The sequence below is a fragment of the Anomalospiza imberbis genome, chromosome 2 (genome assembly GCF_031753505.1).
Source record: "Anomalospiza imberbis isolate Cuckoo-Finch-1a 21T00152 chromosome 2, ASM3175350v1, whole genome shotgun sequence".
NCBI lineage: Eukaryota > Metazoa > Chordata > Aves > Passeriformes > Viduidae > Anomalospiza > Anomalospiza imberbis.
The window spans coordinates 30,382,377-30,397,766 of NC_089682.1; the positions used below are offsets into that span (position 1 = coordinate 30,382,377).

The window sequence follows — 15,390 nt, forward strand, 5'->3', positions numbered from 1 at the left end:
TTGTTTTGCAATTGCTGTGTGCTTTCTATCCCTCCTCCCCTCCTTTTTATATTTAAGTAATGCCATCTCATGGAGAAATTTAAGACCTTCATGCTTTTGCAGTCCTGTGATGAAACTAGGTAGCTTTCGCTGGAAAATCATTGCTTTCATGGCTTCTTGATTATTTGTGCATATGCAATACTACTTTCTGGGGCTGATCCTTGCCCCACCCACACTCTTACTGCACACAGAATTTGGTGTGGTTTTTTGATTTTGTTTTTTTTTATTTTTTGAAGGAACTCCAGATGACAAACTTGCTGGGTTGGAATGGCTAAGGATTTTGCTGAGACAAACTTACATGATTAATGTTTTCTAAAATTCTCTTTGGCTCTTCTGAATGGATGCTCATCCCTGAGAAAATGAGATTTATAGTAATGGAGCAGAAAGCAGAGGCGTCTGTTTTGTGTGCTGCATGGGTAGAACATAGACAATTGCCAGAGCTGCACAGAACTAAAGAACCATGGAGCAGAAGCTGTTTGTGAATAATATTGCTACTGTGAAACCCTGACATGAGTGTCCAGGGGAGAGCTGGCAATAGGAGTCAGAGGAGCATCACCCCAACCCCTTCTTGGGAAGGTGGAGAAGGACATTCCCCACACAGAAGTGGCCTGTTCCTGCTGCTGTATAGTGAGGGCAAGGAGCAGTTCCAGGAACTCCTTTCATTCTCCCAGTGTAACTTAATTGTGGGTAGCCATCATGTCATCAAGCAGTTAATTAAATGACATTTTGCATTGTATGTTGGCAGTCCTCTGTTGCAGGAGCTCTAGGCTTAAATGATAATATATGCATAAGGGTCAGGTCTGTTACAGACATGTGCAGATCTCAAAGGGGTGCTAGGAAATCTGATCCCTGCATGGCTGTTCTGGCAGAGATGTTTTAATCCAGATGGTTAATCATGTTATACCAGTACAGGGGAAAAAAAAAAAGTCTAACCTCATCCCTTGTGTAGAGCCACTTGAAATTTTCCTTTCAGAAGGCTCATGGGCAAAAAAGAAACTCAAGTCTCAGTCAAGCAAAGTTGGTTTTAGGAGAGGGAGAACAAAGGATTTGATGAGAAGTGGGTTTAAAGAAAAGATTCTGAGGAATGAGGCTGTGGTTAGACAAAACACTTGACAGATGAATAAGGTGGTAAAAGGTGGAGTAAAATGCTATGCAGAACATCAGCACTGGAAGAGGAATAAGGAATGGAAATAAGAGATTGGCAATGCTTGGGTCAAATCACAGAACAACTTTAAACTACGAAATAGAAATTAGAAATAAAGAAGGGACTCAAAAAGTTGAGTTGGCCTGACCAAATGAAAGGGCCAAAATGATCTTTTGCTATTTGAACAGAAACCCTGGAGGCAGGCAGGATACATTGCAGGAGCCCCTGTGGAGTATAGCTGCTGCCTGGGCTCAGAGCAGTCCCAGCAGTGTGGATACTACTATCTAAAGGATCTTGCTCACAGCTTATTTCACAAGAGGCAGCCTGACAGCTTGCCCATGCATTTGGTATCTTTTCGGTTACTCAGAAATAAAGATTCAACTCAGTATTTGCTTTGTGCAGCCATTTCAGTATAAAATTACTGTATTTCTGGTGTTCTTAAACATTTATATAATTTGTTTTCTTGACCTAAAGGGCTTTTAAGTGTCTCTGATTTTATGATTTTTTAATTTAAATTTAACCTTGATTAATGATATTTAAGAAGTTTCATTACAAGACGTTCCTGTCAGGGAAGTTAAAGCGTGGAAGGTTTCCCTGCCAGCTGGCATTCTGCATGGAAAACAGAGCAGTGGGAAATGGAAAATCCTCACCTAAATTTATAATATTTTGTTGTTGTGAGGCAACATGATGCATCACTAATGTACACACAAAACAAATCTTGAGATAATGGGTCTTCTTTTTGAGATTAATTTTATTATTATATTCATGTGTGATTTGTATGTCTCTTATGTACAGCTATTTCTCTTCTTTCTTCCACAAGCAAGGCACTAGGAGAAGCAACTATTACTGCCTTTAGTTTTTTGCCTATAATGTCTAATTACTGACCAGTAAGAACTGAAGGGGTCAGATTTTCCCTTGTTGGCCCTGTATGGTGCCCATCTTGCTATGACTTTTCTGTCATCGTGTCATGCAGAGACAATTCAGTTCCAAGCAGAAGGAGCCAAAGCAAATCGGTAATGAGTGAAATATTATTTCTGGATTTAGTGTGAACAGATTACATTTAAAGAACCAGCAAACCCCTCAGATGTTTAGAGAAATAAGCTTTAAAGATTTGAAAAGCTGTATTAGTCAAAGATTTCTGTTCACATTATTTCTTCCCCAAACTGTAGAAATGTGCGCTTGTAGAACCTTTAGGTGTTGCAAACTCCTTTTTAGGTTCTTTATTTATTATAGAGGGCTTTGTATTCCTCTCAAAGGGTGTGCATGTGTATGTGTGTGGGGGGTGTGTGTGCATCTGTGTATTGAGGGAGGCAGAGAGGAAGATGGGGGACTTTTGGGAACAGGGCATAAATCAAAGGTTTCCAGTGGCCACTTAGAGGATGTCATGTCAGAATAAGCTGCAGTCTGGCAGCTCAGGATGAAGTTTTGATGGTTTTCTGCTTTGACTTTTAATGCAGCATTTGTTGGCTGAGAGCATTCAAGAAGATAAAACTAAAAGCCCTAAAACTAATTCTCTAAAACAATGAGGTTTTTGTTTTTCTCTAACTATGCTGCTGTGAACGAGACCTTTTTGACCTGCTTGCTGCTAAGAATTCTGAGGTTGAAAGTTCAGTTTCTCATAATAAATTTATGAAATAGTGCATTTTATTATGTTTCTTTCTCCCTTGCTTTCAATTTTATTTTTTGTATGATTAGATTCAATATAATATTTTTTGCTTTTCTAGGTGCTACTGCAGAGGAAATAAACCAGCACTGGGAATGGCTGGAACAAAACTTGCTCCATACTTTGTCTGTGTTTGACAATAAGGAAGATATTGTTAGCTTTGTCAAAGGGAAAGTGAAGGTAAGGAAACTGTCTCACTCACCCCCTCCCCTTCCCGATTACATATGGTTTGTTAGAAGAATGTAATGAAGTTGTTGTCACTCATCCTTGGTTCTGATTATATAAACATGACTTGTTTTCTGTGTGGCTCTTGCACCTGATGTGGCCAGCACATGAAGCTGCTGGCTTGCCACATGGTTGGAGAAATGAGCATCCTTTTGGATGGTTAAAGAATTTTTAAAGTAGAGGAATTTTGTGACCATAAATCAGATTAAAAATAACAATGGCATGTAGGAAGTAACTTTAAAAGCCTGGTGTTCTGAGCTCCACTTTTAATGAAATACATACAAGAGGAGCTTGGTAGGGGTGTGGGTTCACTGGTGGCTGCTGTTCCTCAGGTCCTGCTACAAGCTTTTTCTTGCTAAGAGTTTTAATGGGTTGCTCTTCCCTCCATAGCCTCTTTTTCAATTTGGAAATTTTGTAGGAACATAATGTTTTTGGTGAATTTCAACCTTGCTGCTGTGAGCTCTGTGGGCTCTGAATTTGGGGAAGCAGAGGACAAAATCAAAACATCACTGTACAAATCCTAGTTTTTATCCTGCTTTCTTTAAAAAAAGGCATATTATCTAAAGTGCACTGAAATACCAAATTCAATTAATCTCTCTTGATAACACAGTGACAGCCTGTTACCTAGCACAATACATATCTAAAATTCTTCAGGTTTCATTAGTTAATGTTAAATCCAGGTTTTGGACCCTTGCACCTGCTGAAGACTTTTAGCATGTTAGGACTGCTTGGTAATTACAAACTATAGCAGATGCTGTAATATATGGATTATTTGTCTGCATGGTGCAATGCATACTTAACTCCTTTGTTGTAATACCACTGTTAAAAATCTGAAATCTTAATTATATTTATGTAGATGTTCTTGAAACTGTGTTTGTAATGGTTCCAAACATGTCTCAAGTTATTGACATATCTGACTGCTTTGCTTCTTCATAGGTAAATAGTACTGGTCAGTAGCCACAACTGTTAGTCTATTTTTACTCTGTGTATATGAAATAAGAGCATAATGAACGTGCAGAGATATGGTCCTGCCAGACTCATTGGAAAACCTATGGCTAAGGTAAAGAAGGCCCCAAAGTCTTGCTTTGGGAGCATTCAAAATGTATGAGAGATGCAAGTACCAGAGAAATTTCTCCATTTGTGAAAATTGACTGGAATTTCTTTGTCAGAAAGTGTTGCATTATTAGGATTTGAATGGGTAGCTTGTAGCAGCTTGCCTGAGTGTGAGTGCCATAGCTTTATCCTGCCATATGGTCTTGTTCCGGACTCAGGCACTGATTGCAGAGGAAACGAGCAGCAAACTCGCTGAGCAGGAGGAAGACCCCGAGAAGTTCCGAGAAGCCCTGGTGAAATTTGAATCCAGATTTAATTTTCCTGAAGCAGAGAAGTTGATCACCTATTATTCCTGTTGCTGTTGGAAAGGAAAAGTTCCTCGGCAAGGCTGGCTTTATTTGAGCATCAATCATCTCTGTTTTTATTCCTTCTTCCTGGGCAAAGAATGTAAGTGTAAATGCATTAAGAAACGTTATGCTGGGGCGAGATATAAATGTAACTACATTTAAAAGCAAGAATAGCCAGGGTTCTTATGAAAAGCCTAGCTCACTTTTGAAGTTTAGTTTCTGAGTTTTTAGTTATTCAGGTGAAAAATCCTGTTTAATTTAATTTTCACTTCAGCCTTTGTGTTTTAATATGAATCCTGTAATAAAAATAACACTGCAAGAGCACACAGACATAGTTGTTACCTGGTTTTTCTTTTTGGCATGGTGAAGCAACTTTAAGATGTAGCAGACCTCCCACAAGTTCTAAATTAAGGAGTTTTAGTGCTGAAAATGGTAAGGATGAGTCCCTCCCACAGGCAGGGAAGCAGAATCCCCACATCGCAGCAGGGTGGTAGGGGAAGGGCTGGTGGGAACAGGGATGCCTGAGTCAAGCTGCCTGCCTGAAGAAATCCCAGGACAAATAAAAGGAATGTGCCCTGGAGAACCAGGTGAAAATTCATAGCTTTTAAGGAAAAACAACAGCAATTTAGGGATTTGTTTGTGTTTCTGAATAGCAGTGCAGTAAAGTCACAAGAAGCGTATCCTGAGGCTTTTTGGCCCTTCAGATGGTTCAGCAAGTTCTAAGGATTCAGTTGTGGTGTTCTTCTACAGAGAAATAATTGTGTGAATGCAATGCCTGACAGAATAGATATTATAAGGTAAATATAAAAGTAACAGATGTAAGATGGTAAAAATGAATGTAGCCATTTAAAACTCTATAGCATTTCTCTGTTTAGTAAAATTGTGAATAAACCTCTAGCCTTTTAAGGCCTGTTTATCCTGGTGGAACTTAAACAAAGTTAGCAATAGAAACCTATACTGCTGTAAATATAGAAGTGTTTGTCAGATCAATTAGGAAAACTTTGCCATATTCCATCTGGATTTAATATTGAGATATAGCTGTAGGTTTAGAAATTAAGTTCATCATAATAAAGATAGTAACTTCTAAGACTGGAAACAAACAAAAACATGCTTAGAGCTGGAGGTCTTTTCTTCCCTTATATTATGTCAAGCCAGTTATTTTGTTGTGTCAGCAAAAGATGGAAGAGTTATATTTGAAATGCAGCTAAGTTTTTTATTCACTATAAAAACAAAAGTTGAGTTATGCTGAAAAGACTAGAATGGAATTTCTTGATATGTACTAGATATATGAGTTCTTGTTTAATCTCCTTGTTCTCTGGTTAGTATTAAATAATATCCTTTGTCAATCATTTCTTCTTATTATCGTTGCAGGTTTTCTCTCATTAAAACTGAGATAGCCAATCTGCCAAAGCACACAAAGCAGAAATTATACTTATTAATGATAGATAACAGTGGAAGGAGGAGGAAGAGCAAAAAACCCTTTATATGGTTCCAAAAATTTTGTTTATGCAATACCACAGATTGTTAAATGATAATGGAAATACAATATCATGTTGTATTGTTTAAGAAGAGATTTCTTCTCATATCTTTAATAATATTCATTATGAAAATCAACAAAAAAACTCAAACCAAACAAACAATTACATGTTTGCAACTTCTTATTTTGAACTCGGAAAATACACTGTTCATTCCCCAATGTAAACAGTTGCATTGTCTTTGTGTTCCCATACATTTGCATGGAAATGTGAGAAAACCCCCTGAATTTTCTTTTGGTTAAACAAACTTCCCTAGCTCAGTGGGAAGCAGCATATATGCTGAAATACTTCCTTGATTGAGATAAAGCAGATTACTTCTGTTTCTCAGCTAGTGTTTTGTCATGTTTATGAAATATTGTGTTACAGGGAATAATCCAGATTTAATACAGTTCTGGTTGTTACTGTTTGAGAAGCTGATGCTGATTACATGCAGAACAAGTGATTCATTGTCTTTGACTTTTTCAGGTAGCAATCACAAATGAAATCTGGTTAAATCTGGTCTTGAAAATATTGCTAAGAAATCACATTTATTGTGTTCTTCAATACTACACAGAGAAAAAAACCAATATATGAGTTGCAATAAAATTAGTTCTCAATTGTGTTTTACCTCTATAAAAATCCCCCCAAATCATATACTGAAATCTCTTTATAGGCAAAGCGTTAAGTCTTCTGCTTCTGGCAAGTTGTTTCCCTTTTTCTTGTTTCATTTTGTGTTGAAGTGACCTGGAATGCAATATCAGAACCTGTTTTCAACTTCTCATGAAATTAATTTACTGCTTATGTGACTACAAACTCCATGGAAATTTTTTTCCAGGACAAGTCCCCTTTTATCTAAGCTTCCAAGTGTTTGTAGGATTTCAGAGGCTTAGATCGTCAGATAGCTTGAAAGGGTGTGCCAGGGTTTCTTCACATTTTTAATTAAATATGTGTTTTTCTGAAACTTCGAAGACTTTGTACTTTTTATCACTCTTGGGTCCTGTACAGGCTGTTGTGTTTTTCTGTAACCAACACTGTAGAGCCTGTGTGACTCTGACCTGCCTGAACAGCAGTGCTGTTGCTATGGCATTATTTAAACTTTCTTCCCTTGGCTGGGCTGGTACAGTTGATTTTATAATCATTTGCAACAGTCTCTGCATGTTGATGCAGCTGTGCTTTATTTAAGTAAGAAAAAATGCAATCTGTAAATAATCTTGACAGCTGTGGTTCATGTAGTACAGAAAACTTGCTGAGGGTAGCTCCTTAGGTGATGAATGATCTTTGATAAGTGTCATATATATATGACAATGTTTGTTATTACTGCCTTTTTATTGCTTTATTGGCATCAGGAGACCAGCTAGGGATGTTAAGGGGTGTAGTCTTGATGTTATTGGCACAGAGAAATCTGGGAAGCTTCCAACAGTTGTTAAGAAGAAATTGAATCTATTTTAAAGTCCTTTCCAGCTTAATTTCTACCCAGAGATTCATGTGAGAGGCGAGTAACATCCTGCAGTAGTTATCTAAAGTAAGCTGATTCTGTTTGCCACTTGTATTTATATGATTCAACAACTTTAAATATAGAGAACAGTGTCCTACACTTCTTGTTCTCTATAAACAAGCCTGACTATAGTTAATATTTAGGGCAAGATGTGCCCTGTGCATCTTTTCAGTAAAAAGCAAAAGTAATGTCTTGTTTATAGTAGTAATTACACTTTATAGCAGTCTCCAAAAAGTTTTCTTCTGGATGGGAGTTAGCTTTATTTTAAAAGCTAAAGTAACTGTGCATGTAATTATTTTTCTACCTGCCTACTGTTTTGTTTCTAGGAGATTGCAAAGCCTTATCTTTGTATTCTGAAGATGAACTGTTTCTTCTAGTGGTAAGGAAGCAGGCTGCAGAAATGACTTGTAAAGGAGTTGGGAGCACAGTGTATGGCAGATGTTCTGTAAAGGCACCACTCCCCAGTCTAGCATTTCTTGTGAAGATAGTTAAAATTTTGAGGGAGAGATTCTGAAAAATACATGTCTTTTGGAGTGGGTGAGATTGAATGCTGAGTCATAACAGACATTTCAGCGTTGATCTTGCCCCAAAAAATGTATCTCTCTCCTCTTTGGTTTGCATTTCATTCTGAATTTGATTGTTTCCCAAATCTGAAATATGAAAGCAAAGTTTCCAACCCACTTTTGCTCTTCTCTTGGATTGCAGTGAAACTTATCATTCCTTGGGTTGAGGTCCAGAAACTGGAAAGAACCTCCAATGTCTTCATGACGGACACAGTTCGTGTCACTACAGCAAATAAAGAGCGCGACTTCTCCACGTTCCTCAATATCTCTGAGGCTTTCAGAATCATGGAGCAACTGGCAGATGTGACACTCCGAAGGCTACTGGATAATGAAATCTTTGAGCTGGATCCAGGCCTGCAGGACCCTACTCAGATTACCAAGAGGTAAAAAGCTAGACTGTTGTATGAGTGGAGGTTCAGTAGTGGGCTTCATGGTTTGGTGTGTTAGCTGGGTAAGATTTCAAAGCTTTTTTTGATTGGCTGCAAGAGACTTCATAATGTGTTATGGTGTATCCAAAAGGTGTATTTTAACTTGTATGCAAGATACATTTTTTGACTTTATATTCTTCCCTTAAACAACACAAAAGTTTCAAAAGTACTGTTCCCATAGAAGGGAAGATTGCAGCAAGGGATTTTTTCCATCTTCCCTGAAGAGCAGCATTATTTTGCTTACATTTTTGGTAATGTGTAGGCTTTCCTAGTGCCTTCAGTTCTCTCGAATTACTACTTTTGATCATATCTGAAACATAGAATTCCCACTAGTGTGATTGCCGTAGCCAATTTAGTGAGCAGTTACAGGACTTAAAAAATACACAATTGTGGTATTGCTATTGCCAGCTCTACCCCTTGCATCCCTGAAATGCATCCCTGCATTCCTCTTCCATTACAGAAATGCATTTGGCTCTCAGGAAAAGATTGATGGCTATTTCTCTGCTGGTAGCACAACACACAACTCTGTGTTTTATTTGCTGCCTCGAGAAAGGGGGAGGGAAGCTGCCCTGAGGAATTTTAGGTGGGCAGGATGGAATACCCCAAACTGCAATTTGCCTGGGGCATCAAGGTTAAGGTGCTGATTTAAAATACTTATATTCTGAATGGGTTGTTTGTGGAGTGGTTATCTCCTCTTGAATCATGCCCTTTCCTGCTCTTCCTTCCTCTCTCTATGCCAGGGATATGAAGGGAATCAGGTGTTGCTTCGTGACTAAAACATGAGGAATGCATGGTATCATTTCCCAAAAAAAGAAAGACCAGTAGCCATTTTATTGTTTCTGAGGGACATTTTTACAGTGGTGGTGGGCCTATATCTCAGCTAAACACTTCTGCCAAGTTTCATAATGGAGTTTAAAACAATAAAATGGACTTCCTCTGCAATTTCATATGCACACACAGTAAGGAAAATTAGTGACATCAGGATTTCATCATTGACGAATTCACTTGACGTAACACAGTGATGAGCAACAATAAACATCTTTGCAGACTTTTTTTAGTAACCAGGGTTCCTTGGAATACAAGAACTACCATTGTTTTTACTCCATGTGTGTAACTTGGTTTTTTAACCTTGTAGGCTTTTGGCTCAAGAGGTGTAGGGATGCGTACTTTAGCTAATGTAGAATATGGCTGTGGTAGGTTGTATCTCAGCCCCTTTCCATGCATTACCACTTTATGTTCCTCCTGCTTTTGGGCTGAAAAGTTAGATGCAAGATGAGAAATCCAGAGGAGATGTAACAGAAACCTGGGGGGAGATATTTTTCAGCATCTACCAATTTTTATCATTGTCACTTCCCAAAACAGTCTTTAAATCAGGGGTACTAACTGAATGGAAAGAAAGTAAAATTACAGTTGTAAAGAAAAGAATAAGCTTAGTAATATGCTATAAAAAGGGGCTCTCAGGGAATCAACTTTTAAGTACCTTGTGGCATTTTTGAAAAGTAATGTGTCTATTAACAGTCAAGCAAGAGAAACCATCCCACACTTATTCAAACAGGTTCTCTATCTCCTTCTCTTCAACTGAAGAAGAAAAGAGAAAGTAAATGGAACAGAGGGAGAAGGAAGGACAAAAATATATTTGCTGGAGGTTTCTCTTTCAAGATGTTCTCTAATCTGTGCTGTGGCTTGGGATGGCACGGAAGATGATAAAATCCCATTTCCTCTGCATGAATTAGGTAGTGGTTGGATAAGTTGCTGTTTCTGGTGCCCTTTGTCCCACTTCAGCAACCACTTTGATGTAAGGTGATTAAGCAAGACTGTAGTTTGAATAGTGGACAAACTGGTTTTCAGTGTTAACATGTTTTGGGGGGGATGTTTTACTTTTTTGGTGTATGAAGTTTTGGCTGCTGCTTTTTTTCTTGAAGCCATTTTAGTACTACAAGAGCAATTACTATCCTCTCAACACATTCCCTCTAATTGTCGTTGTTAATTCTTGAAAATGATTTGGAAGCAAATAATAATCTATGAAAATGAAAGCAGACATACACATCATTGGAACTATTGCAGCTCTGACAAATTAATGAAGGTACTGTGGATGGCTTTTGTGAGAGCCTTGTTTCAATATCTTTATTAAAAAAAAAAAAAACTTTTTCAGTGCTGTCATGATCAGTATATTCTGCAGTCTGAAAACCGTAAACCTTTGCCATTCCTGAGGCTCTTGGAATCATCTTGCTGAGCAGTGGAGGGATGGGACTCAGAGAGGCTGTGGGATTAGGCCCACAGCCTGTGACACAAATTATATCATAGCCTGAGTCAAACAAATCAGTATGCAATTTTTTGTGCTGTTTAATGAAATGATTAGGCACAGAACAATGAATTATGAAGGGATTAATGGCAATGGAAGTAATTACCATAAAAAGCAAAGTAAAGCTGATGTGTTTGGTACCTACAAATGCCATTTCTTGCAGACATATGTATATGCCATACAATTTTACTGGAACACATATGGTAACTATTTTTTCTTTTTTAAAAAGAAGGCTGCAGCAGTTTCTGGTATAGGTTTCTTGTACTTCTAATTTCCATCTCTTTCAGGATGTAAAAGTACCCATTGCATTTCTCAAATGTAGTGAGAAATTCTCCAGAGCAAAACCCACAATTTAAAAGCTTTTGTGCTGGTGTAAGTAAGGTTTCAACAGTGTGATATGTTTTCCCAGGCTCTAACCACGTCAGCTTTTTTTCTTCATGTTTAACTGTGAATTACCAATGAGAATGACTTTGCTTCATATGAAGGCAAAGAAGGTTGTTAACACTGATCTAAGCTCAATGGAAACTGTTTGAAGTATCCTGAGTCATAAATGTCACTCCAATCTGCATTTATTCATTCAGAGAGAGAATCTGAGAATGCTTTTAAACCTTGAGCAACAAGTAGAATGTGACTAGAAAAAACTTCCTTTTATTGCATCTCTGTAGCAAAAGGTTGGGTTTGGGTTATCTCTTTGCGATTGCCTAATGTGTTTTTTAGGGTTTGCAGTAATGGGCATATCAGGATCCATACCAGTACTTCACTGTTCTGTCACTTAGAAGTCTGAGGTCTAACTTGAATCTCCCACACTTTTTGAGTCTGTCACTTCTTGAACAAGTACTATTCAAGAGATCAGAAGTGTTCACTTTCTTTAGAGCACTTTGTGCTCCCTTAGAGCAATCATTTGTGTGTTTGGGGGTTGATGTGTATCTTCTTTCTCTCTCTCTCTTTTTTTTAAATTTTTTTTTTTAAAGCTGCACTGCCCTACTTCTGCCAGGGTTTTCTTATCAGTGTGGATTTCAGCCATTCTGGTCACTCTTCTCAGTCACATTCATCACTGATGCCTTGTGGGGGCAGGTGTGCGGTCGCGGGATATAGGATTGCCCCAGAAACCTTGCCAGTTTTGGGACTGCCATGCTGCATCTTGGTGGCCATGAACTTCTGCAGCCCAGCCAGTGTTCTCTTCCTCCTGTGAGCATGAGGCTGCTGGCTCTTGTTCAGCTTGTGTTCCTATGTAACCCCAAGGGATGGCTCCTGGTGGAGTTCTGCACCGTGCTGCATTTGTGAAGCTTATGAAGTACAGCTGAAAATATTTGTAATGCTTTTTTCCCTACAATATCCCTTAAATTTGTGAATATAAATCTGAACCTGATCCTGTTATGTTCATTAGCCTCTACCAGCCTTGCATCAAGTGCAGGTTTAGTAACAAGCTCTTGATCCATCATACAGGTTGCTAATGAAGACATTGAACAGAAGCTAATCTAGGACAGATTCTGAAGGGGGTCCTCTTGATACAACCTTCTAATTTATTAGCAAGCCCTGAAGGGCTGTGTTTTGAAGTACTCTTTTGTAACTGTGTTGGTACAACAGTTTGCCACTTCTAGTTTAATTAATTCCATGAGAGGATATATCAAGACTTTAATAAATTTTGGCTAAAACATTCATTGCAACTCCTTCATCTACAATCTAGTGCTCCTGCTGTGTAAGGGAATGATGTTCAGTTTACATGTGTCCTGACAAGTCCATGTTAGCTCTTCTCAGATAACATCTCCTGACTTGCTTATAAGAAGCCTTTCTTCCCACATGAATTTAGCAGTTTTTCTGAAAAACAAGACATATATTGTTGGATGTGTTACTTCCAAAGTGTCTTACTTTCTGGAGTCTCAGCAGTAAGAAGAATCTAGTAATCTGTCTCTTAAAGCAAGAGGTCAACAAGGCTGTTTAGATTTTAGATAGGCAACAAGTGACTCAGCAGAGCTAAAATCTTGCCAAGCTGGCTTCTGCTAGATTTAAAGCACAGAAAAACATTTGACAGTGAGGACAACATTTTAATCATCCTGATGCTTTTAGGCATTTTGTTAGTCTTGTGTGTGTTATTTCCTTTCATTTAAAGCTCTTGGAAGGTAACATGGGGGTCATGCACAAGGAGTTACTGCAGTTCAGGCTTGCCGTTCACTTTGAAGTGCTGGAGTTGGAAGCAGTCCATGATCCTGTAACATGCAAGTTGGGAGCTGCACTTAGAAGGAATTGCTGAGTTTTTTGAAAAGTAGGGAACAAGGCAGTTGCATCTTGTTGTCTTTTATTCTTCTGATGCTTGTATAAATACTCAGTAAACATTATTTTTACATAATGATAGCTTTCCTTTTTTTAGTTAAGTACCACTCAGCATGCTGCATTTGCTTAAAAATCAAACTGACTTGGAAATAGTTAAGCAAGAGTAGAAATTTTCAAACAGGTAGGGGTGCAAGTAGAAAGATTGCATTTCTGTTTGGTATTGGAGGTATTTTGAAACTCTAAATGGAAGCTGTGGGACTCGGTGACGTGGGCCATCTTTGTTGCATCATGTTTAAACAATTGCCTGTCTTGTTTCAGGAGCTAAATTTGTTTGTGGGTTTTTTAGAGTTGTAGGGTTGGGGTTTTTTTTAACCAACTCTAATTTTGTTTGGCTGTGTTTATGAAGCGAAACCTTTAAGCCCTAGAATTTGTTTGCTTAACAGGAAATATATTCTTGGTGTTGAACTTTGGAATAAAACCACTTGTTTGAGCCCACAGTGGTAGGTGCTGACAGCATCTTGTCTCTCTGCTACCATTTTTCATTCTGAGATCCCTCCTCCAAGCAGGCTGGCCCACTTCAGCACTTGTTTCTTGGGCAGCCCTGGCTGTGGTGTGTTCTCTGTGGTGTCCCTCTGTGAGCCTGTGTGTGAGTCATGGGAGGACAGGCAATTCCAGGGATGTTGGGATTGGCAGCCTTCCACGGGTGAGTGGGGGTGATACAGTGCTGGTGAATTTACTTAGTTTCAGATGTGATTAATGTCATTCTTCTTCAGCTTAGAATCCTGTGGTTTATGGACCGTGCATGTGGAGCCCACAGCCCCAAGAAATGCAGGAAAATCCTGAAAACTCAGAAGCTTCAGATTTTGGAGCATAGGAAACAGTCATCCCTTAAATAACAGACAACATGTGCCTCAATAGAGGTCCCACTCTTCTGTATAAAGCCTCTTTTCACATACCGGTCGAGAAATCTTCACAGCTGAGTAGATGCTGGGAGGCTCTTACCTTGCAGCACAATAGCAGGAGAGCACAGCTCTACCAGACCTGATGCTATCAGCAGCATTCATCTGTGCTGTGCAGAAATGGAAAATATTTTAGTGGTGAGTTAACTAGGAGGCATATCCTGATCCAGCTTTGTCACAATAGTAGATCGCTGCAGGCACTTATCAGAGTTACTCTCGCTGTGGAATTTTAGCTCAGGAGCAACCTTTTTGTCTTTCTTCACAAAGAGGGTTTCTCTTTGTTCTCTGTGAAAAAACAGGAGACTATTTGTCTGCTTTCTTTGGATAATATTATTAAGGAAAATAATGCTTGAGAAGGAAACAGAAGCTGAACGCTGGTTGAGCGCATTCTGTCTTTTCTGTTGCTTGCAGATACAGATCCTCCCTTCTCAGATCTCAGTTTGTTCTGGATTGTCTTCCTCCCTGTTCCACATGGCTACGTCTTTTTCTATGGATTAAACTAAACTAAAAAACCCAAAACCCAAACAAACAATTTATTTACTTATTGAGGCAGTCTCATTTGTCTCAACTTATATTTTAACAGGGAACAGGGCTGGGGTAGAGGGAAGTTGTCTGCAGAAGAGGTGGGTGAAGAAAGGAGTGGAGAGGGGATTTACAGCACCAAGGTACCACTCCCTGTTGTGCTTCAGCCCACGCTTTAAATTCTTTCAGTGGCACAAAATCAAGATTTTTTTTTTTTTTTTTTTCCTTATGGTGAATCATGCTAGGAAAAATTTACTTGTAGTAAAGAAAATTATAGAATTTAAGCCCTAATGTTTCTGGAGCTGCTGTTAGTGAGCTAATAGCCATGGCCTGTTTATGATGTAATTGCATAGTTCTCTAAATTACTGCAGGCTTCTTTATTAAGAAAGGAGAAGAAAAATAAGTCCTCAAAGCCAAGTCTGTATAACCATGGCTCAGTAATGAAAGTTTCATTTATTTAAACTTTTCATATAAATGTGGATGGGTGGCTGAAAGGAGGCCAAGTTCAAACTGAGTGCGGCTGGTGCTCTTATTCCCAACTGAGTCTGTAAGTGACCTGAAACTGTTCTGCATTTTGAAACTGTTCTGAGGGCTCTCTGAGGCTGATACCTCTCCAAATTAAGGATTCCATAATTTAAATGCCACCATCATTAACACTTCTATTACTGACCACTTTGGAGGTAGTCATTGAGCAAATGCATTACTTTTGGGTGCAGGTGCAAGTTGGTAATGCTACTGTGAAGGGAAACAAGGAACATTAGGCTAATCTCCCTTGCTCAATATATGTTCATCAGATGAAAGATTTAGTTATCTCCTGGGCACTGAAATTTGTAACTCCTGGCGTATGTAAAGTCATACGGCAGCC

At 38.7% G+C, this 15,390-nt stretch overlaps 1 protein-coding gene across 2 annotated transcripts in view; it reads left to right on the plus strand.

Moving 5' to 3' along the window:
* The window catches only part of TBC1D8 (TBC1 domain family member 8), a 49,144-nt gene that overhangs the window by 15,847 nt on the left and 17,907 nt on the right, over nucleotides 1-15,390 (plus strand). For both annotated transcript variants that reach the window (XM_068180362.1, XM_068180361.1), the window contains exons 3-5: nucleotides 2,908-3,026; nucleotides 4,343-4,571; nucleotides 8,186-8,426. In XM_068180362.1, coding sequence (XP_068036463.1) covers nucleotides 2,908-3,026; nucleotides 4,343-4,571; nucleotides 8,186-8,426 — 589 coding nt within the window. The remainder of the gene's footprint in view (nucleotides 1-2,907; nucleotides 3,027-4,342; nucleotides 4,572-8,185; nucleotides 8,427-15,390) is intronic.